Source organism: Stegodyphus dumicola, chromosome 4 (assembly GCF_044657685.1).
Source record: "Stegodyphus dumicola isolate Sdum_Otavi_A_Nest chromosome 4, ASM4465768v1".
Classification (NCBI taxonomy): Eukaryota; Metazoa; Arthropoda; class Arachnida; order Araneae; family Eresidae; genus Stegodyphus; species Stegodyphus dumicola.
In genome coordinates this window covers 200653217-200676872 of record NC_140771.1, presented here as the reverse complement: position 1 = coordinate 200676872, position 23656 = coordinate 200653217, and the positions used below count along the sequence as shown (strand labels likewise).

The window sequence follows — 23656 nt, the reverse complement described above, 5'->3', positions numbered from 1 at the left end:
CAAATTTTATATAGCTAATTATAGTTGGAAACTCAATCATAATTTTTATTTTTTGCCGCTGCAAAATTTATCCAAAAAGCTTGCATTGGTGAATTGTATTTTGTTGAAGTGTTTCATATTCACGAAAAATTTTCTTGTTTATTTAATGGCTTTAATTCCAATCCAGTGCTTCCTAACACTTTTAAAATTAACTTCATTTTTTTTTTCATTTTTTTTACTGTTCCTGTTACAGAAATGGCACTACCTTCGCTTTCGCTTTACTCCTGTTGGGTACTAATACAACCGTCGCTTTCCCTTTTACAGATTTGTTTGCTGTTGATGAAAAGAGACATGCACCTGTTCGCCCTCGAAATCTATAGACTCTTGACTAAAATCTACGCTAAAACACGATTGTTGCTTTGCTAATTTTATATTTACTTTGGGGTTGTCCCTAGTATTTTTTCTAGTTTTAGTATTCTTTTTCTAGTTTTTCTGTCATGCATATCTTATTTATAGTTTCTTTGTACTCTTGCCTTGAAGTCGGCTATGCAGAATTTAAGAACTTTTCATGGAACTTGACACAAATCACTGCTGCAATGCTTATTCATAATGTTTAAAAGTGTATTGAACTACATAAATTTTAACGATTAAAAATCTCACAAGGCTGTTTCAGTAAAATGTTTTCATTATTTTAAAACAGAAACCTAGAATTTTAGTCTTAGAAAACATTTCGCTGGAAATTTTGAATATAACTAGTTAGTTTAAATCCTTATTCACCTACCAGCATATGAACACTGATAGCAGGATCCAGGTTTTATTCCTGGAATAGTGCTATCTGAATGAAAAAAATCTTGGGTTTTTGTCCATGTACAACTTTAATATGATGCAGATTCCCTTGAAATGTTCTTCATGAAGGCATTCTTTCACTTCGGAAGCTAGCTTTCACGTACTTTGACATAATCTAAATAACTCTATACTTGTCCATACTATATCTAAATAAAACTTTTCTATACTAATTACATAGGCTAGAAAGCGCTGTTTATGAAATCCTAAACAATTTGAAATTTAATTCTCGAAAGCTGAGTACGTATGCAAAACTCACACGAGGAAATATTAAAATGCGCTTCATGCATTAGAAGCGATAAAACTCTAACAAATATTTCATAACAAAATCAGATAACTTTCAAAATTATTTGGAAGGTTTATTTTTAGTTAAATCTAACATCTCTCTGATTATTTCTGCTGTGTTCCATTCTCAAAATAGTGTTTCATAAACATAGAAAAATTTTCATCATTTGTATAACGCCAGCAAAATGCAGCATAAATAGAGTCATAAGGAATTTAATATATATCTCTTATGTGTTCGTTTATTGCAGTTGTTAGCTTTCCAGATCAGCAATCAGAAGCCAAGTTCTTCCCTCAATGAAAGAACAATCAGTTTCTTAAGATTCAGCAAACTGATTTGTTCAGAACTCATGTTTTTACTTATGTTACATGATCCAGAACTCACGTTAGAGGCACCTGAACTAAGGACGTGTATACGATTATCGGGGTTGGTGACTGTCATTGCATTCAGTCACCGTTGAATCGGGGAGGCAAAGACATCACTCCTACGGGGGTGTTGTGGTCAGCTTATCAGTCAAGCTATGCAATTAGATTCCCTTGACAATTTCTTAAGATTCTTCATTTCCATACTCTAGATATCTCCATAAATTAAAAAAAAAAAAAAAAAAAAAGTAAAATAATTTAATGAGTATTAAAAAACGTTGCAGTACCAGCATAATTCTTGGAATAGTGCTGATAGAAAGCTCCATAAATAATTGTATTGATTATCTATACAATAAAAATAATTGTATTAATTCTATGGTTACAATAAATAATTCCATTGAATTTGTGGTTTGGTTCAATAATGGTGTTTTTACTACAGCTGTTAGATTTATGAACTTAAACTATGTGATAGATAACACGTACTCCTTAACTGAGAAAGTAAAATTTATTTGGAAAACACGAACAAAGAAACTTCTGAAAAATCCTTCTGAAAGGAGTGAAAATTTTTCGCTTTAAAAACTTTAAATTGAGAGGGATTTTTAATTATTTTACTTTTTCTCCTTCATAATAGAGGGTTTCGTGGTTTTACTAACATATTCTAGAAATTTTGTCAACCTGTTTTTCTGTTCATAATACTCATTTTTCTTTTAATTGCAACTGGTTAAGTTAATTATGTCTGAGTCGGTGCAAACTGTGCTGCCAAATCAAATGTTGTTGCTTTAAACAAAGTTGAGTTGTCAGTAAAATTTTAGTTTATTATACTTTTTCTTTGAATGTCCTTCAGTTTAATATTCACTTGTGCATACTCAATAGGGTTAAAAAATTAATTCAAAAAATAGACTTAGCATGACTTTGTTAAAAATAGCGTATCATGTTAGTTAATGATGTTAAATAAGGGCAATATAATTTAATTTGACATTTTCATTTGAACTACGTTCGCTGTAGCAGTCATCAGCTCAAACTCATTGAGTCTGAAGATACATTTGAATAATGATCTCTAATGATATTTTACTAAATCTTTAGGTGATTTTATTCATATTTGTAAAATTTCTGTTAAAGTAGGATAAAATATCTTTGATTAAGTTCCAATATTTAAAAATACTTTAAATATTGCGTATAGTACGAATTAAAAATGCCTAAACGATTAAAACCAATGGACAGCTCATCTGAATACACGAAAATGCCATTAGTCGTCCTTTTGCAGGTTTTCCTGTAAACAGTGAAATCATAATTGGATTGGAATCCTTGCATAATTTTAATTATAAAAGATAAAACGTAGATCACATCCGCGGCATTCCAAAGGTTGAAGTTTATAATTGATGGGTTGCTCATTTCCGTAACGCAGAAATGGGGAAAATTTACGCATCTACAAGTGGGTGAATTTCAAAGATATTTCATATTAAGCACAGAAATCTTATTGTTCAAAGATCTGAATTTATGTAATGAAGTCTGGGATAGCGCATTAATTTCTGAGCCATTTGAATTTTGTGAGAAGAAGAATTCATAAATCATTCATTACATCAAGTACGAAAGAAAGTTGAAACATACGGCAGATAATATAATATGTGGATAATTCAACACAGCAACAAATACACTCTCTTGCCCAGACATGTTATTGAAAATTCATCGCCTAGATTAAAAAAAAAATGAAAATAACCAGTAAAATATCCTTATACATGTAATGACAATGTAAAACGAAAAGAAGTCTTTTCGAATGTGAGCTGCAAGAAAAATAAAATTAGTGTGACATATTCTTTCAAAGTTATTATCAAAATTAAATGTCATGGGAAAAAAATTCCTTTCAGAGATACGAAATAATGGAATCTAGTAATGTTTTCTCTATTGTGTAATCATAAACTTGCATTTGTTTATTCAAAATATTTCATTATTTTCTGTTTCGTGTTCCTGTTTCATCTTCAATTGTCCAAATAAGTTTAACTGTAAGGTCTATGAAGCAATAAACAAATTAAGTTTAACTGGAAGTGATTTTAGAAGCAGTATTTTGTTTAGAAAACGTAAGTGTATTTCCCAAATATTTGTGTTATATTTAAAAATAAAATGTGGTCGTAAATACTACAGAACAGTATATGAAATTTATATTTAGTTCTGTTAAAAATATGTTTCTTCAGGTATATTAAATATAATTGTGTGGTGAAGAGTGTTATCAAATTATTCACACTGTAATCAGTTGTATATCTTCATCCCTGTTACAAATTGTAAATGATAAAAAGAGTAATTGTAAACCAGAATACAATTACACAGTCTTATTGTAAATACACTGCATTTTAACGTCTTCAAAAACTTAACACTTATTGGACTTAGAATGGACACTTAGAATGGATTTTATTTACCATAGCATATCCCACAGAAAAACTATCTTCCGAATTTTCACACATATGGTTGGCTTGAGTTTAAATATTTTAATCCATACGTTTAGACAGATTGTAAGAACTATAAATTTCTTATTTTTTTACAATTTTTGCAAAGAAATTTAAGAAATAATTTATGTTTAAGAAATTTTTATTTCAGCCTATTATAATGTAAAAGTATCCTTGCATTCAAAAAAAAAAAAAAAAAAAAAAAAAGGGGAAATTAAAACATCGTAATTTTATTTATCATTTTTGAAGCTGGACACATTTTACAGTTATGATATAAAGCGAAAATTTTGCATTCGAAAAAATTATATTATTATTAATTCGAATGTTTACTAAAACAATTTTCCCTAATTTTTTTTATTTAAACATAATTTGACAATGTAATAAAAATATCGCGACTAATTCATATTTTAAACTGGTTTTTAATATTCATATGTATCTTTTCATATGAAAACAAAATCTAAGCATGTACCTCATTCTATAGCATATGAAAATAATCGTTTTAGCATTAAATTATGCTAAAATTATCAAAACACAGCGCTTACACTTCTGATAATCATCGACTTAAGAAAAATAATTCATTGTATTTTATAACACTTTACTTTTGAAACTTTTACAAGAAAAATTGCTTCATGAGAAGAACCAGGATGTTTCGCTGTTATGGTACATATGGCTCTAAGTATGTTTGTCCATTCTCCTGCAGCATACCTCTACAACTGGTCATCACAGTAGTAAGTCATGAGTTGCAAGAGTTTTACCAATTTTTTTGGTAATGATGCTATCTTAGCCTCAAAGAAAGAAGTCACATTAGGAATGGCATTACATTAGGAAACCTAGTAACATGCTGCAAAAAAGTACGTCCTGAACTCGAGCACTGCAGATATGGTCTGTGTAAGCATTACACTGAACTGCCTTTACTTAACATGTGTAAGTCTTACACAGAACATTTGCAGTAAGTAAATTTAGTGAAGGTCCAGTTCTTTCCATACATGGATTAATATTACTTATAAATATAGTCATTACTACTCTTAAGAATTCAGTATTTAGGAAATCTAATGAAACATTTATAATAGTCCTTAATTTAGTAGTAATGTTAGAATTTAATTGATGAAATCGTTTTTCTTACCATATACTCTAATAGATCCTTCTGTTGAGCCCAACGAATTCCTGGCCAGACAAGTGTAGGATCCGAAATCTTCCTTTTTCAGAGATAAGATTGTTAGTTTCATGTGCATTTTATATGTGTTCTCTTGAACTGTGACGGCATATCTGTCTCCAGAGATAAGCAGCTGGCCATCATGTTTTGTCCAGTAATTGAGGGACTTAGGGAAGGCTTCGACCAGACATTCCAGACTTACGCTCTGGCCCACAGAGCCCACTATCAACTGGTTGGGGATCCATAACATTGGTGGAACTTGAGGCGAAGGAAAGAAAGAGAAAGGAAAAAGTTAAGATTTTTTAGCGGAAAATATCCTGAAAATGCTTTATACACATTTTATTATTATGGTACATCCTTATTATCACGTTGTCCTTACTTAAAACATACCAAGATTACTATAAATCAGCACTAAAGGGCTGTCAACCCTACCTATGGTCGCTTATAGTTCGACAGTCATAAGAAGTGTTCTCAGTAAGCCATTTTCTATCATTCCATCTCTTTTTATAATATTTTCTCTTCAACTCTTCAAAAAGAAATGTTAACAGATTTTGATGTATCAAGAAGTGACGAAGATGTTGAAACTACCATTCTTTTACTGCGATTTCCGAAATAAATTAATAAATTAATAATTAATAATCTTCGAACTCTTTAAATCATCAGAGCCATCATAAAAAGACAGTACCCACATTATTTTAAACAATCGTTATGCCTCTGACTGCAATAGGTGAATGAGCATTTTAAATCTAAATTAATTTTTATACTTCAAAAACGAATTATCTGAATATACTTTCCTTTTGAGCTAGAGGTACACTAAAAATTATGTTTCTCGGCTTTACGATAATTTAGAAAAGAAATTGATTATTTAGTATTAATCCGCTATTTTAAATTAACAATCCCTTTTTAAACAGTACTCGGTTAGTTCCGATAATATTCGGATATTTGTACTCATAGTATCATTTAAGATCTACAAATTTATAATGCTGAAAAAATGGAATTAATAACTTATTATTAATCAATATTTATGTATTTAAGCTATATTACTAAGCAACAAAATGTTGGAAAAAATGCATCTTGATAAATACAACTTTGTCATTTAGAGTTTCTTTTCATTACTTACTTATACCAATATAACCCTAAGAACGAAATGTTTCTCATTAATTAAAAATCAATCACAGTTTTACCAAATGATTTCATTTTTTGACTTATTTTTTTAAATAAAAATTTCAATACTTCCCCATGAAATTTGCATCGAAATCATACCAGATAAATGTAGAAATATTTTTAAAAATACTACACATACAGAATCAAATTTATAGAAATATATTAATATAAAAAGAAATCTAGTAAACCTGTAGGAAAAGAAATCAAATTGCTTATCAGAAAAAAGACCTTTAAACTTATATTTTCTTCTCATTGGATAGCTCACCAGCGGATGAGAGTTTTTGGTTTATTTTAAGTCACTGACCACTGGTAGTTCTGTCCGAGGTTCGAATCCTGGCGAACATACTAGCTCCATGGACATTTTCGTAGTTTTCTGCACTTGTAACGTGTATACAAGCAGTTTCCCTTAAAAAGTTCCTCCACGAAGGCATCCCTACCCTTAGGCAGATGGCTTTCGAATGGCTGCCATGATTAAATAAACGAAACCAAAAACATCTCTTTGTGAAATGAAATATGTAAATTCTTTTCAACTGTAAACTACCAATCTATTGATATTGTATCAATTTATTTATATAACATTATATATGGTTTGTTAAGGTTAAAAGGTCACAGCAAAAATTAAAATGTTTGCCACCTTGGTAACACCCATAATCTATCATTTTCAATATATTCTAATTCATTTTCTTGTAGCTAAAATTAAGACAAAACTACAAGCGAACATCTTCAGTTTTCACTTTAAAGGCAACATTAGCACCTGTCGTTACGATTCTCTTTGAATTCCTCAGGGAACGATCGAATAATTGATCGCATTCTTCTCGTTCCATGCTGAGAAATAGTTTAGACGATATTGTGAACTTTTCATTCTAAAGATTTTTGTTCGCCATTTTATTGAGAAAATGTTCGAAGCTAGAATTACTGGCACAAATATCATTAATTTAAATCAATGCAAACAGATCTTTTTTTTGCAACAAAGAGCTCCAAAAGTTGATAATGATGTATTCATCACAAGAGACACATTATTGAAGAGCAATATTTAAAGAAAACACTAGCATATGAATCAAAAATAACAAATGCAGATAAATATTTCTCTAATACGTTTATTTACTATGTTAGAAATTTCCACGCATTTTATACAACTTTGCATTTATAATATTTACACCCGCTATAATGTTGCGATCTTACGGTTGGCTACACAGATCTTTGCGGTGGCTGATTCTTAAATAATCACTCCGTATGAGCAGAAATATTTGACAACTTATTGTAAATTATAATGAAAAGCATTAAAATAAATAGCTGCAAATACCTGAGATGAACGAGAATCCTTAGAGGACGAGAAAAATGGTAAATTGCCAAAATAACGTCCAAAGAAAATTCTAAAACGCAATTCAGCTAACTCGACCTGGCTCTATGAGCACCATTTATGTGATATTGCATTGGTTTCTTCAGGAGAAAAACTACTACTACTAGTAGTTTCGAAAAGGCATTTTTACGAATCTACCAGAAAATTGCCACGTTGACGAGAGATAGTCAAATGTCGCCACTTTGGCAATCAAAATTATTACTACGGTTTGTTAGGAGTATTTTTGCTTCTATTTCACGTTCTAAATCAGCCTTTTTAACAATCTCAAAGTCGTTGGAATTCATACTGATAGGTTTTTAATTGCACGCAAGGAAAAAAAAATGACGTAAAATATATGGCCACAAATTCAGTCAAAACAAAATAAATTTTAACTTCTGATCCTAAATGCAGCAAATAAATGAATATTTACACATAATAAAATTACAGTCTGTCTCTGTGTGTGTGTGTGTCTTTCGTTCGTGTTGCGCGTAAGCTAATAGAACCAGGGCTATGAAATTTGGTACATAGGGTGCATCTAGACAAGAGCCAGTGCACCTCGAAGCGATATTTTCAAAATTCGAATGAGATTTTTTATTTTTGTATTTTATGTTTTTCGATGAAATGGAATCAAATTGATAATTCTCTCTCATTATATTAGTAAGAATGGCACGCAGCCATTGTTGCTGATATATCACTGTTGCCACTCGTTTTAAATTTAATGTTTCTCTTGGATACTGAACGTTTGTCAAAAGAAGGCAACGGGAAGTTGGTTAATTTATTTATTAGGATAACTAATTTTTGTATTAAAGGATATTGCTTATTTCATTGTAATTTTTTTATATGTATACATTTTGATTGAAATTTTTTTGATTGTTGTTGTTGTTTGTTTTTGATAAATTTGTTCTGCAGAGTACAGTTCTGTGCAGTTTTTAATTTAATGTTTCGTGTTCCCTGTAGGCATTTTTCCGATACATTTAAAAGCCAGACGAAGGCTAGTAAATAAATAAATTAAACATTTCACATTTTTATAAGAATTAACAAAAGAAATAATTTAATCAATTGGAATTTAAATATTTACAGAAATTTGCAACGACACTGCTTCCTGAATAATGTGAAGTTGCTTTCAGCAGCGTCCTCTAATTACAAATTAATATTTCTTTTATTATTGAACATTTGCAAATATATTATAAAACTCGAATTTCAAAATCAGAAAACAATATTTATAAAGGAATTACCTGCAAAAACATATGTAAGATAATATAGCGTTAGAAAATCTTTTATTACTTACGGTAATGCTGAAACTATTCGTCATAATTAACAGATACAAATTAAGTGTAATATAAATTATATCAGTTATCTTTATATTCAGATATAGAGTAACAGAGAACAGATAGACAGATGTCAAACAGAAAGGAACATTCATCCTGATGATTTGTTTTCCATTCTAATATAAGTAATTCTATTGCCTTACATAATATGATTGTACTCTCGACTTCTTTGGTCTTGAACAGTGCTTATTTTTCTAATATTTTATAATTTTTATAATTAAAAAAAATTAAATTTTTATCTGTTCAAATAAGGGTCAGACCAAGCCAAATGCTTGTTTCACAAATAAATGTTTCATTTTTCTGAAATTTTGCTAGCTTTGTGCTATTATCGGCAATTTTGTTTTTAATTCTTGTGTTTCTAATTATATTTGACATTTTTTTTATCCTAATTACTTTACAGTAGATATGGTTTTTGTAATGAATTTTACTTTTTATTGTTAGTTTAACGTTCTAAACTATCATTCAAAATATTTAAAATGCTTCGAGAAATAAATTCAGAAAAGCGGTTGGTCGTATGAAACTGCCATCTGCTCTTCAACAAAAAGCTACAACTTTACAATTATTTCCCTTTTTTGCCTCAATTTTTTTATTTAATACATTTTTTTTTCCTTTTTACGTTTTATACGCATCAACCATGAGAACTAAAAGCTTTTGTGTTCACATAATTGTCTATAGGTCTTAAAATGGTGGTCTTAAAAAAGAGGGTCTTAGAAAAATTTATATATGATATATGAACTCCTATTCTCCCAACCAATATAAAACTTCAACTCCCATATAAGAACTCCTATTCTTCCAACCAAGCGAAATGAAATTTTAGATATTGTTATTTGAAGGTATAAGTTCGAGATTATGATCATTTAAAACAATAAAGCTCTCACGATTATGATTATTGTGAAAACATTTCGAAATTACCGAATGGCAATATTGTTTTCCTGTGCAAATTGATCAGCACACTGAAAAATCATAAATGTTGTAGAAGTGATGCAAGTACAATGAAAATTGCCGGCTAAAAACGTTTTTAACAAAACGCATTGTAAAGGAAGAATAACGGTTAAGAGAGGCGGAGCATTGATACACTTTGCATAATTCACGTAGATAGACAGTAGAATCACTAATCACGGAACACGTTGTTCAAACCATTGCTGATTGAAAACCTTTAATTGAGCAGTATGGGAAAACTGTTTCTTCAACCTTTCCATGCCGGGTTCGAGTCCCGATGAAACTGTTTTGCGCAAAAATCTGTAGGAAAAATGCTTTCTTACCTTCCTCCATATTATTCATGCTTTTCATTGTATTTATTACAAACATAAATTACCCTATCTCAAGGAAATTTAACTTTTCAAAGTTATGTCATAGATATGCCAGTTGCTTTTGCTTCAACTCACATCAACAGATGGCGTCACCGGAGCGTCACTTCAAAGATATGCCATTACTGAAGTTTCATCTCAAATCTACAGATGGCGCCACAGAGGCGTCGCACTTCTTTTTCATAGAGAAACTCGCATTCTGTGCGAGACTGTTCGGTTCCAGACTTTCCGCTTGTCCGAATTTTCTATTTTTTTCTACTTTATGCCATTAGATACTAGGAACTTTAGACTGGTAAGGCCTGTACAGGCTACAAGCCTTTTATATGAATGATGACCTATGACGGTTTCTTCAATCAGGTGTTCGAACGTGCTAACAAGATGGCACTTACTGCTGTTTTATCTGAACGTAGAAAATGCTGTTGAAGAATAGCGATCATATTGGCGAAATCATCAGCTAAGATGAGGCATATATTCTGTTAAAAACTGTATGTGAGTTTGCGAAAAATGAGAAAATAGATGCATATGTGATAGACCGCGATCCGGACTATGTGTTCCTATTGAATTAGGCGTGGCAGTGCATAATACGATTGATGCAGGTTCACAGCATACTGTAAGAGTTGAAAGACGCCATAAAACGTGAAGTCGTACAGATTGCTCCTGCTTTGTCAGGTTCGTCATTGATATTAGTAACCTGCACGCAATGCCTTATCGTCTGGCGAAGGTGGACACGTTGAAAACTTGGGAATTCTAGTAAGTGTTTTCCCCTCTCCTCTCTGTTGTTAGTCCTATGAAATGATGTTCTTTGCAAAAGTTTTCAAGCCGGCAATTTTGTTATACGTGTACACTCTTTATGGTCTTTCAATGCACTGATTAATTTGCGCAAGAAAAAAAGTGGATGTTGCAGTGCGAACATTTTGGAATTTTTCAATGTAACCTTTACCGTGAGAGCTCCGTTGTTTTAAATTATCACAATTTCGAGCGCATACCTTCAATTGCTAGGGGTTCAAATATCGGGAAAGATTTTTTTATCACCACCCTATATATGAGCGTTTGTGCATAATTGATATACTGAATAGATAAACGATATAATAAGAAATGTATTTATTAATTTAAAATCTTTGACAATCGCATAATCTCTGAATTAGTTGCAACTACACTGGTTTCCAAAAAAATTAACTCCTGTATTACAAAATAATTTTATTACTACATTTTGCTAAGTCAATGACTACAGATGTTCAATAGAGCAAACTAAAGGAAACATCTACAGAAAAGTAAGTTCGTAAGCTGACGATATTTTAGGATAGACTAGTTTAAATGTCATAGTAATATATGCTACCATTTATCGTTAGGTGAGTAAGCTGAAATTTATTATAAAAATAATCCTAATATTTTTAGGTGGACTATGCATTTATTATTTGAAGTCATTAACTTTTCAAATCAATATATTAATGGATTTAAATGACTGTTGATGAAGTAGTTCATTGAAATTAAAATTTAACCTTTGGTTAAAGCTAAGTAAATTACCTCAAGCAAAAAAAAAAAAAAAAACTTGCCGAACATGCATTCTTATGTTCGGACATAAGAATTTTAAAATATCACTAATTTGTTGTTGGGTAACTCAGAATTGATTCCGTAGACGAAAAATAAAATAAAAGTAAAGCCGGTATTATGTTTAATCGCACTACAAGAGTTTCTTAAATTAGAGGAATTATTTAAGAGGCCTAAAAAGGATTTCCAATTGAAGATTTTTGAAGCATAATCCATAGGAAGCAGCGAAAGAAGAGGAGGCTGAGTGTGCAAGGCTTACAAATAAGGAAATCCACATAAGTGGTTCTCGCACTTGAATTTTGATACTATCTGTAGCAGTGACTCAGACAGGAAGTAGATGTCAACCAATTACATAGAAACAGAAATGATTCAATTCTACACTCTTTCAACTCATTTCGAAAGGAAATGCTATTAACGTTCGGCATATTTTTAAGAAAGCAATAAATAGTTTCCGTTTTTGTAAGCATTGAACTATTTATGCGACGTCAGTTTTATGAAATAAAGCGTTTCTCAAACAGTTTTTATTATTTACTTATATTGAAAATATGGGAAATTCAAAGCACATTAGATTCCCTTCCAAGCACTCAATATCTTCGAACAATCACTAAATCTTCAGTTTATATGTACTATAACGTAAATTTGCTTTATTTACAGGAAGTTAAAGATGCATTTGAAATGCAGTGATTAACATACCAAGCATGTAATTCGGAGATCTCGTGCTCGACTTTGGAATAAAATTATTTTTTTTTTTTAAGATTCACCAATTTAATCTCCAGTCTGTTCCTATAGGTTAACTTTCGCTCATATTGTACTGGAAACTGGAACACCCACCCCAAGGATGACTATACATTGGGTTTAATATCACACTACTAGTGCTGTTGTTGGCTGTGTTTCTGTACTAAATGGTATGAAAATAATTTTAAAAATGTAAATATTTAGTATTTTCAGAATTTACATATTTATAATATTTTATGAATCTTACTCTGCCGCAAAACTCTTGCTCTTATAAGAGGTGTATTTTCGCTGAAACATTTTTTTTTTTTTTTTTGGTTTATCTTTACATTACGGTAACTGGTAGTTTGGCGACATTTTGGAGGCGATAAAGGTTACTACCTGGGACTTTGGTAATAATGTGAGCAGTACTGAGTTCCGATTACGCATTATTTTGTGTGGGGGAAATGAGAGATCATGGGATATGTCATGTGATATTAATGGACGAATTACGGTTCTTTAATCGGAAAAGGGGGGAAATCGGGAAAAAATCTGGAAATTTTGTATTTGGCTTTATTCTGTGTTGTGTGAAATAGTGTTTGTGAATTTTTGGATCCCATGGCCGTAAGTAAAGTGAATTCGAAATGGGTATTTAGTGGTATTGAAAAGGATAGTAAGAAATGTTTTTTAAGGTTGTGTGAGAGAGAAATAAACATGTTTTATTATGTTATTTATTTTACCTGGTATCTTGCTTTGAAAGATAAGTATGATTTTAAAGATTCTGAAAGAGAATGAAGAAAAGTGTATCCGCCACGTAATGAAGATTCTGAAGGAGATTAGGTAAGTTAGTATTTTTAATTATTTTTATGCATTGTTGGAAATGTAAGGTGGAAAGGAATTTGGTATTATTGGGAAAATTATTATTAGCAATGATTTAGTTTAAAGTAATTAGGATTGTAAGGTAATTTTTATTAATTGAATGTATGTGCTCATGTATATTTTAAGTGGTGTTTTTGAATTTAATTATATTTTAATGAAATGATAATTATTTTGTGAATTTTATACTTGTAGGAATTTGGTTTACGTTTAAGTTGAAATAAACGTGCATGGAAATAATTTAAATATTTGATACTAAATATTTGTAATGCTTCATGTATGAATTCGTTGGTGACGTGTATAATGTAATAGATGATTTAGAGGTAAAAGCTTTTGGATATTTTATTTATTTTATATGTGGAAATGTTCATATTTGTAAAGGGTAAATACTTTTTCGCGATCAGGTAATTTCATATATGTTCTTTTTACCGGGTTTAAAGATTGAGAAAATTGTCATGTAGTTTTGTGAAATTTTTCGAATTTATGAGAAAAAAGCAGTGTACATGGATATAGTGAAGAGTGTGCGCAATGCCATTTTTGTGCAATTCTGGGATGTTTTTTTAAGTAAAAATAAGTCGGCGTGTACATGGTTTATGTGTATGTGTTATTTTGAAAAACGCGTAAGGTGTATGGTATTGTGCACTTTTTCTGAATTTTGCAGTGAATATTTGTCATGATTAAGCAGTTTTGTTTGATAAAATTTCTAGCATAAGTGTAATTCGGCTAGTAGATTGTTGGAAGAAGTGTTCAGTAGATAAGAAGAAAAGAAACATGTCTTTACTTCGTGAAGACAAAATGGCGGCGGGGAAAAAAAATAGAGGGTTGCTGTAGGAGAGTTGGTCGCCAAATTTTCGCCAAAAAATCGCCAAGTTACCGTAATGTAAAGATCAACTTTTTTTTTTTTTTTTTTTTTTTGTATTATGCCGCCTTTTAATTTTATCAGAATATTTCCGTTATTATCAGTGAAACCTGCACTTTATTTTACGTAAAGTTTCTGCCCTTTTGTGTAGTGGTCGAGTAGTTAAAACCCCTGAAAATCGGTAGTTCAATCTCCTGCGAGCAGGATCTCTGCATGATTGAGTTTCATGGTTCATTTCTATCTTGAATGTGACTATGAGCCAGTTTCATCTAGAAAGCCCTCCACAAGCATTAATGTAGCTAATGTAAGTAGCATTAATGGCTATCTGCCTAAGACATCGTTGCCCTTAGGCATATATCTTTCCTGTGCTTTTTCATGATTCGTGTAAACTTAACCTAACGTTTATTGTAATGTTATTATATCAGACACCTAAGTATTAGTGTAAGCAACGGCGCAGATTGATGGATTTTTACAGGTGGAGAAGAAAAACTTGTGTTTATTAAATATACACATGCTATTACAAACATATTTTTAGTAGTTTACGTTTAAGTATTTATCTAAATAATAATCAAATAATAAACCTCCTTGCAAGCGGTTTTTCTTCCTGTTGTTGTCGTTCTGGTGGAAGTTACAGGGAGATCTCTTTAAGAATAAATTCAAAGCATTGCTCTACTGTATGTATCAATTTTGCTACAATATATATTTTTCCCTCAGGAACTTTACCATACTTTCTTACCACAAATCCTACAAGTGCATATTTTAAAATTAAAATTTAAGGCAAAAATATCACGATTTTTTTGCATAAAAACCTTTGTAGCATGAAAAAGGCAGGCAGTATGACGACGCTGCATTTTAAAACTGAAAATCTTTTATACACAAGGTTCCAGAATCTGGCACATTCTAAAAATTTGGCGAATTCTATTGGGGTCATTGCACTAATACTCATAGTAGCAAGTAACTATAATAGCAGTCATGTTACTCGATGTAACACTCCTAATTGTTGCTGACTAATTACGAGGTGAAAATTTATGAAACATTCCTGTTTCGTAAATTTGGTTTCGGTACATTAGCAGTACTTCTGTCTAGCAGTACTTCCAAATTACACACGTTCTAATTGTGAAGCCTTTTGGAATTGCGATGGAGTAGGATATAAATAACAAAGAGAGAAGAAGTACCAATATATCGTGATTTTGAGAAGAATATATTTGGCATTATTGTAAAAGCTTTCTACGTTTGCGTATGATTACCAAATGACACATCCATCTCGGTGTTCAAGATTTTTAAGCAGTTGGATTAAAGTGATCCTTCCCCACACGTTATCATATAAAACGCTTTGTTTGGTTTCGGATGTTTTTCAGAAATTCCTGTTGGTTCGCGAATGCTTAAATGCAGGGCGCATAAGAAAATTCCGTTCGAATGCTTCTTCTTCTACTTCTTACCAAATTGTTCGTACATTACTGCATTTTCATTATTACAAAATGCTTTCTATTGTCTTAATGTCTAAAACTCACATTTCTGCTTACCCTACATTTTATCTAGTGGCTCACAGAAATGCAAAGTGTTAGAATTATAGAAATAGTAAACTTTCTAGATATGAACAATAAATTATATATGTTATCACATTACATAAGAATAAGTGGAACTAGGACTTAAAGATAATAAATACTAGGATATGTGATTTATAGTGAAGAGAACTTACAATGTACGTAAAGCTGTATTCTCCTGGAGACTGGCGGCGGTACACTGTTTTCCGCTGTGCACAAATATGTACCCATATGAAGACGACTTACTTTAGATATCGTCAATTCTTCACCTTCATAACTATTTTCTGTAATCATAAAAGCAACATATTATTTGCATTATTTTGCTTAAGAACTTACCCCCAAAATATTTATTTACACAATATTATAAAGATCTCTATCGGATGCTTTAGCAGTTTATGAATAAAGCCACATAACTGAGTCCAGTATTTATACTTCACAAGAATCACTATAGAATTCGTCGTAGAGCAGATAACGTTTTGTTATCTGTTGAAGTAGTTATTTTAAGTTAAACACTATTCGAAGTTTTAGCTTTAACTAATTTAATTACCACCAGTGCTGATTATTATGCAATTATCACAAGTAGCATTAATGACTTTATTTATGCAGTATTAAGATTCGTTCTCTTGCGATTGATGTAGAAAGATCAATTTCGAGCGCTAGTAGAGGTTGAATAACTTATAATATCTCGGATTTCACTTTTGAAATGTTTAGGCTGCGTTGTTCCGAAAGGAAAAGTTAAATTAATCATTAGTAAAATATGCTGTGTAACATGCAATTAATAATCTTGATACTAACTAACGGATAAGGTCATACAGACAGCATAATTCTCCCAATTTCGTATGTCACCTGGCGAGAAATATGAGTGATTTGACTTGACAAAATGAACTTAATTTATGACAAATATGGCATTTTGCATATTAATTAATCATCCAAGCAAACTTCAAGTGTATAGATATATAGTTCTAGGTAACAGAAGGTTAGGTCTCGTAAAATATGTAACAATGTAAGCATATGAAGCAATGTAAGCCGTACTGCAAATTAGTAAATAATTCATATCGATGATTTCATTAAAAAAATAGTTATATATATCATTCAAATAGAATTATGTGAAAAAAAAGGTTTCTTTTCCAAACCTTTCTGCATTTTTTTCGTTGTTCTTCTCCTCGAATCTACAGTGATTTGTTTTCGCTTATAAAAAGGTCAGATAATTGCAGAGACTTTACATCGTTCAAACCTCGGGTGCACAGATATTTACAAAACACATCACCTCATTGTTTCCTTTAGAGATTTTGCATAAAAAATTTTGTATTCTTGAAGAAATGTTAGTCCAGTTTTACCCATCGCTTGGAAATTTTACAACTTCATATTTTTAAATTAAGGCATAAAATTCCACTGTTTGTTTATAAAAGACGTTTGAATACGACAAAAAGAATGCACGCGAAAATAGCGACGTTGCTTGAATTGAAGGATTGTTATGAATACGGTTGCCTGAAGAATCATTATACGCATAATTGCCGGAGTTTGGCCCATTCTGAAAATCTGGCGACTTCTGCTAAGGGGTTGTGATAATATGTAAATACCAGTAAGTGATTTGGTAACTGGAGAAATTACTTGCTAAATTTAATATGTGTAATCTATGAAATAATTATAAACTGTAATTAAATAAGGTGAACTGAATATATACAGCTAAATTATAATTTTATAAAGTGAAAACAAAAGTAAATTATCCCGTCCTCCCTCCTTCTTCAGCCCCCTGTTAAGTGTAAACAGTATATCTGAGCATCAGGTTCATACAACTACTGTGCAGAGTATCATTATTAAATTTTTGATTAATGAAGTTGTCGTTTCTTTTCACGATTTACTTGCAACTTAAAAATCAATTAAGTACTGATTTAGCACTATCGAAATTTCAACTCATTCGATTCATTTAAAAAACTTTAAATGGAAAGAACTCAGAATAAATGAACATGAAAATGTAATCTGTGAAAGAATGGGTCAATATCGCAGTCACACAGCTTTATTGTTCTAGAATTAAAAACACGGGACGAACTGAAAAAGGTGATACGGGACGAAGTGAAACATGACAATTTTTAAAATTAAATATTACATTGAACAAAAAGAACTATATTTGGTCCATGTTTGCCATTAGAGTTTACTGTATACCATTATTGTGAAAAAATAAAATTGACACCGATTTTTTAATATGACATCTTTCAAACATTGTGCTCCTAGATCCATCCACACATTGCTGGAGTGGTTCTGCAAAAGTTTCAGCATTTGTCTCCGTATGGTAGCTATTTCCCATTGAATGACGGTCATCAGTTAAGGTTCAGGTTTTGTCGACGTAATACTCTCGACTTAAGTAACCCCCTGAGAAGAAGAAGCAAGCAGAAAGATAAAGCCACCGAGATAGTCACATGGTGTATACATATCGGAAATTCTGGGAACATCCTTTTCAATACTTCTGTTGAATTCCTATCTATCTTGAGTATTATCTCAACTTGTTGAAACACCTGGTTAGTTCTGCTTATGAACCTACTGGAAAGTTCTGAAGCACTGCTGTGTCTCATTTTGCCTTCACAAGAAAATTAATCATTTGTCGCGGAATCGTTATTGTCCATTAATCATATCGTCGCGGAGTAGTTAAAATCGCTGAACACTGCGAGTTTGATCTAGGTTAAATCTCAGGCGAACAGAATAGCTGCATGATTAATTCTCGTGTTTTTTTTTTTTTTTTTTTCCCTTGTAGTACAAATACGAGCTAGTTTATCTTCAAAAGCTCTCCACGAAGGAAACCCTCTCCTTAGCTGATAGCCTTTGTTTGCTTTCCATTTTTCACTACACTACCGCTAAACTCACCATCCGTTGTCAGTACAGTCTGTGCCCGCGTAGTTGTGTGGAGTTTTGCTGACCAACTTCAGCAGTGCGTGGACCAACTTCAGCAGTGCGTCGAAGGGCGACATTTGCATGATATCATTTTCGAGTGAAATGAGTTCTTTGTATTTATTTCGTTATTACATTCCGAAAGCCGCAAGGTTTTCAGCCCCACCGTATACTGTAACGTCACTCGCATTTTTTCTCAAGTGACAATAGAGCATATTTCTTTAGTTATTTTAATATGAGTAGGTATGCATGATTTCTAATCATAAGTTCGTATTTAGTTTATTCCAGGGATAAAAAGGAAAGATTATAATGGGATCTAAATTTCGCAGTTCCACTGTAAACGTATGGTATGGTAACTTTAGCTAATAACCATAAATCTGCCTTGAAAGTCTAAAGCAATATTTTGCTTCTTTTTGTTTTACTAGGCTCATAAAAATGTAATACTCATTGCATAATATCTCCAAATCAAAAATGTAAATGATTAAATATATACAAGAATATAAATGCTCAATTTCAGCACGTTTCGATACAAAGGCTAAACCTGCACCTGATCTACAAACCAAATTAAGTAATTTGGGACAATGAAACAGCTGAATTTTGTTACAGCTCTACACGTTTATCTTTTGATCTTTTTAGGTGGCAAAATCGTAGTGATATTAGTTTAACTAAAACATGTTTGTATATGGATCTGTTTTGCTTTTTCTAAAAATTCCCAAGCTATCTCCAAACTCTTAAATAACGTATGACACAAAAATGCCTGTTTAAATAATGGATTGTTTGATAAGACTCATTCAGGTTATTTAATATTAAAATTTCTAAAATCAACTAACATTAACAAAAGGGTATAAGCGCTGAGATGTTTATCATAAATTTATTCATAAGAAAATATTAAAGCCAGGAAGCTGATAACTCATAAAAGTAGATTTCCATTATTAATGAAGTATTTAGCCTTAATGTGAAAGAAAAACTTCTCCTCAACAACTTGCACAAAAACTAATCATTTTAAGGAAGGGAAAAAAAGTTTTTAAATGGCTTTTAAAAACTCGTCATGTGATATCTCACACAGAATCTCCTCGTTGACGCTGCAATTCAGATAATATGACGCAAGCTGCCAAAAACGTTAAGTAGAAAGATAGAAAGAAATGATGGATAGGGTTAAACCTTGATCCCTATATTTACCATTGCGTCCGTCTCTTCTCGACTTCCGTCAAAAACTTCCGTCATCCAAAAAAACTCCGAGGAATAAAATGTAGAATAAAAACTCATATTGTAGAAGATATTCCCCAATAAAATTTCTGCAGCCAACTGGAACGTTAGAAACATGATGAAAATAAGTTTACAAAATGTAAATGTAATATAATTTGCTAAATTGTTCACATTCTTCAGATTAGGAACGTGAGGAACAAATAAAATTTAAAAAAATCATATCAAGTTAAAACTGAAGTTACATCCTTTAAAGCTTATTATTTTCTATCAGAGGGCCAGATTTACGATGGGCTATGACTATTTATTACGTTTCCTTATATTTTATTAAAAACTACACGTCTTTTATTTGTTATTAGGATCTTCCTTGTCATAAGAATACCTGTGCAAACAAATTTTCTCTAGAAAGATGCAACTCATTTCACCTGTGGCAAATCTGTTTTAAACATAGAAATATAATACGTAGGTTAGTTATTTCAGTTTCGATTTTGTTCATTATGGCAAAGCGCACCAGGGCTATTTGCCTAAGGGTACGGATGCCTTCGTGGAGGACTTTCTAACGGAAATTTACTCGTATATGCGGTGGGAAAACCACGAAAACGACATGCAGCCAGGCCGTTCGCCTGGATCAATCCAAGTTGGAACTACCAGTGTTTAGCAATTTTACCGCTTAGCCGCTGGTGGGATCGTCAATTATTTCAATAAAAAATGAGTGAAACACAACGCCACGCTTAAAACTTTTATATAGACAAGAGATCTCAAACCAGGAGGGACTTCCACCTTGGAGGGATTTCGTAAGTTTAGAGCGGGAATACGGTCTGCTTTTATTTATCTGTAAAGAATATATATAGTTTCCATTTATGACTACCAAAAACTACTTTTATTCAAGTTTTGGTAAATCAACATGTTCGACACTTTTTCTTGTTTAATTTACGAAACACAGTGAAACTTTAAATTTCAATAAATGCATATATATATTTCGAGTTTTGCAAAGGAGAGGAGGCGGGAATGATAGTCTAACAATAATGAAGGTGGTGGCATGGAAAGTGGTTAATGGCTGCTATATCGAAGTGCCCGGGTTAGAATCCTGAGAAAGACATGGATGTAAATTACCTGTCTCGTCATAGGAAGCAATGGAGACTCACCTTTAAGGTATCTCCATCATAAAGTGACCACTGCTTCCGGCCTTATTACTGGCCAACGCCTATAATGGCGTATACCCGCCACTGGGAAGTAAAAAAAAAAAAAAAAAAAAAACCTTTAGCTCGTAATGTCTTATAACGGAAAATTTGATTATAATTTATTATATGCTGCGTAAATAAGAACAAACTCCCGTTTAAAAGTAAGTATAATAGTATAAAGGCATCTGTTTCTTAAGGAAATAGCTCTCGTACGCTTTGTCGTAATTCATTAAATTCGGTCTAATCTTATTTGGTATTTGTTTATTCTCATCATTTATTTTTTCAGAGATGTAATTTTTGCATATTCTTTAATATATTACAACTTGATATATTATTTCGTGTTTTATTATTTTCGATTCAATGTAAAAGCATTTTGAAACTTAGCAATTAGCTGAGGTAAAAGTGGAGTTCTAACCAGAAGTGTTTGACCTAAGTTGAAGACGTTTAGAAATCTTCCATCCTCTTTGCAATATTTAGATTTCTTATTAAAAACACATTCTTAAAAGCCTAGGAACGAGTTTTACAGTATGCTCTAATAGTACCATTTCCTCTGAATCATTTAGAAAAACATATCATCGGATACGCAGCGAGCTGATAGCTATTTTGTAAACTAAGTTTTTAAATAACTGTAGTAAAACTCGAATATTCAAAGACTTTAGGTTTTGCTGAAAGAAAGATTGTGAAAACGCAGTATCCCTATACTGAATAAAATAGATTAAAGTAATACCTTCCAGATTAGTTTTGCTGTATTTAATTCTTTATCTTCATCTATAAAGCAGATTATTGCTTAGAAACCCAATAAAATTTCAAGTATGCCTGTTGACTTAATAAATTTATTCAGGAGATCGTTATATACTTTAATACAAACAGCAATTTTATAACTGTGTTTTCAGAATTCCTTAAAATAATTGTTTTAGTTATTGATCATAATTTTGTTCAGGTATTAAGGAGAACAGCGATATTTATATTAACAACAAATCTAAATTTTTAAAAGTAATCATACGTGTTACTTAATTTGAATAGCAAAATTTGTGAAAAATTGGGATAGCATAAAACAAACCCCTCCCAAACAACTTTCTTTTGAAAGATGTATGTTCGAACTTTGCACTTCTTGCAACAAGACACGTTGTGATACTAGTGTAATTTATTTAACTCTCATTTACATGAATTCGAGTAAAGACCTCGGAATAAGGACAAAAACACGACACAAAACACAAGCACGATCTCAGCTCACAATATGTAATTTAAATGCACTCTTTTTTTTATTTTTCACAAAAATGTTCTTTTCAAAGTAATTCATAAATAAAACGTTTAGATATTTTACCAGGCAGTGGCCCTTAGCCTCAAACATTAAACGTTGGCATGAAATCTTAACTAGAGAATAGCCTCACAATAAAACTTCACAACAGAAAAAAGAAAAAAAAAAAACATGTAATAACAGTATTACATAATATTATCTAATGTGTGCCTTGCAGAAGTTGTGCGTGGTTCCCCACATGAACTTTGAATTAAAGAAATTTGGAATCACCTTTGCATTGTGCATTAAATACTGCACATGTGTAGACAGATACTACCAAATCTGGCACTTTGGCGACTGGTAATCCATGTAAAGAAAAGTCTCTATCTTCTAATATAAATAAATCTCTATTTTAGTTCGATATTTATTGAACTAATTATCCTAAGAAATGTGTTTATGACGTTCAGAAAAAAATTACCACCATGTTGCCAATGACGAAAACAGCTATGCTTCATTATGACCTATAAAGTGTTCTGTCAATGTTAAGCATGATCAACTGAAACTAATTTGTTACTGGGTTGGTTGAAAACACGTTGAACTCTAATTGCAGTAAGGTGGCCAAGAAGTTATCTCTAGTTTTAGTGGTATATGATGGCATATGCTCTTGCACACAAATTATATGGCAATAGTTTTTATTTCCTTTGCAGGAATAACCATTAGAAGATACCATTAGAAGTTCTCCATACACAGCCTGTTCCAACACTTTCAACATGCACTTATTTAAAGAAAGCTTAACTTTTAGGTAATTTTTTGTACTTTACTGGTACAAAAATATGGAATATTTTCTCTGTAAATTTATATGTATGTTTTCCTTGGAGCTCAAAACTTTAATTTGTCCGTTAAAAATATAACCAAAAAAATCTACAAAAATCCTCGTTTTAAAAATTAATAAAATATACCTAAATTAATTTTAACTTGTGATAAAGACAAACATGTAGTTAAATGAGTCTTAAATAATAAATTATCATTAATTTGAATTAAATTATTTCAAAGATTTTATACAAAGACAATTTATTTGTGCTGTCCTGTTTTTAGGACGATGAGGAAATATGGGTTAAAATATGAAAATAACGCATGAATTAGTGGTTGCATCGCCAAACGCAAAAAGGAAAACAAAATTAGCATAAAATGCAATCCAGCAGTCGCACCACAAAGCCTTAAGAAGGGGCATGACGGACCTTATGCGTGAAATCTCTGATATTTGTCTCATCTGGAGAATTTTATTTGCGAATTTCAACACGCGTCAGGCCCAAATCGGGACTCAAACAAGAACTGGCAAGAGCAGGACTTTTTCTCCTGCTGAGTGCCAGTATACTCACAGAAGTATTAAAGAATGCGTCAATTCTCGTACTACCGTT

General features: G+C 31.6%; 1 protein-coding gene across 2 annotated transcripts in view; it reads right to left on the bottom strand.

The window, feature by feature from the left end:
• Positions 1-23656, bottom strand: part of LOC118182606 (lachesin-like) — a 171956-nt gene that overhangs the window by 48697 nt on the left and 99603 nt on the right. For both annotated transcript variants that reach the window (XM_085815902.1, XM_085815904.1), the window contains exons 5-6: positions 15890-16018; positions 5029-5316 (exon numbers count right to left, since the gene is read on the bottom strand). In XM_085815902.1, the coding sequence (XP_085672028.1) occupies positions 5029-5316; positions 15890-16018 (417 nt within the window). The remainder of the gene's footprint in view (positions 1-5028; positions 5317-15889; positions 16019-23656) is intronic.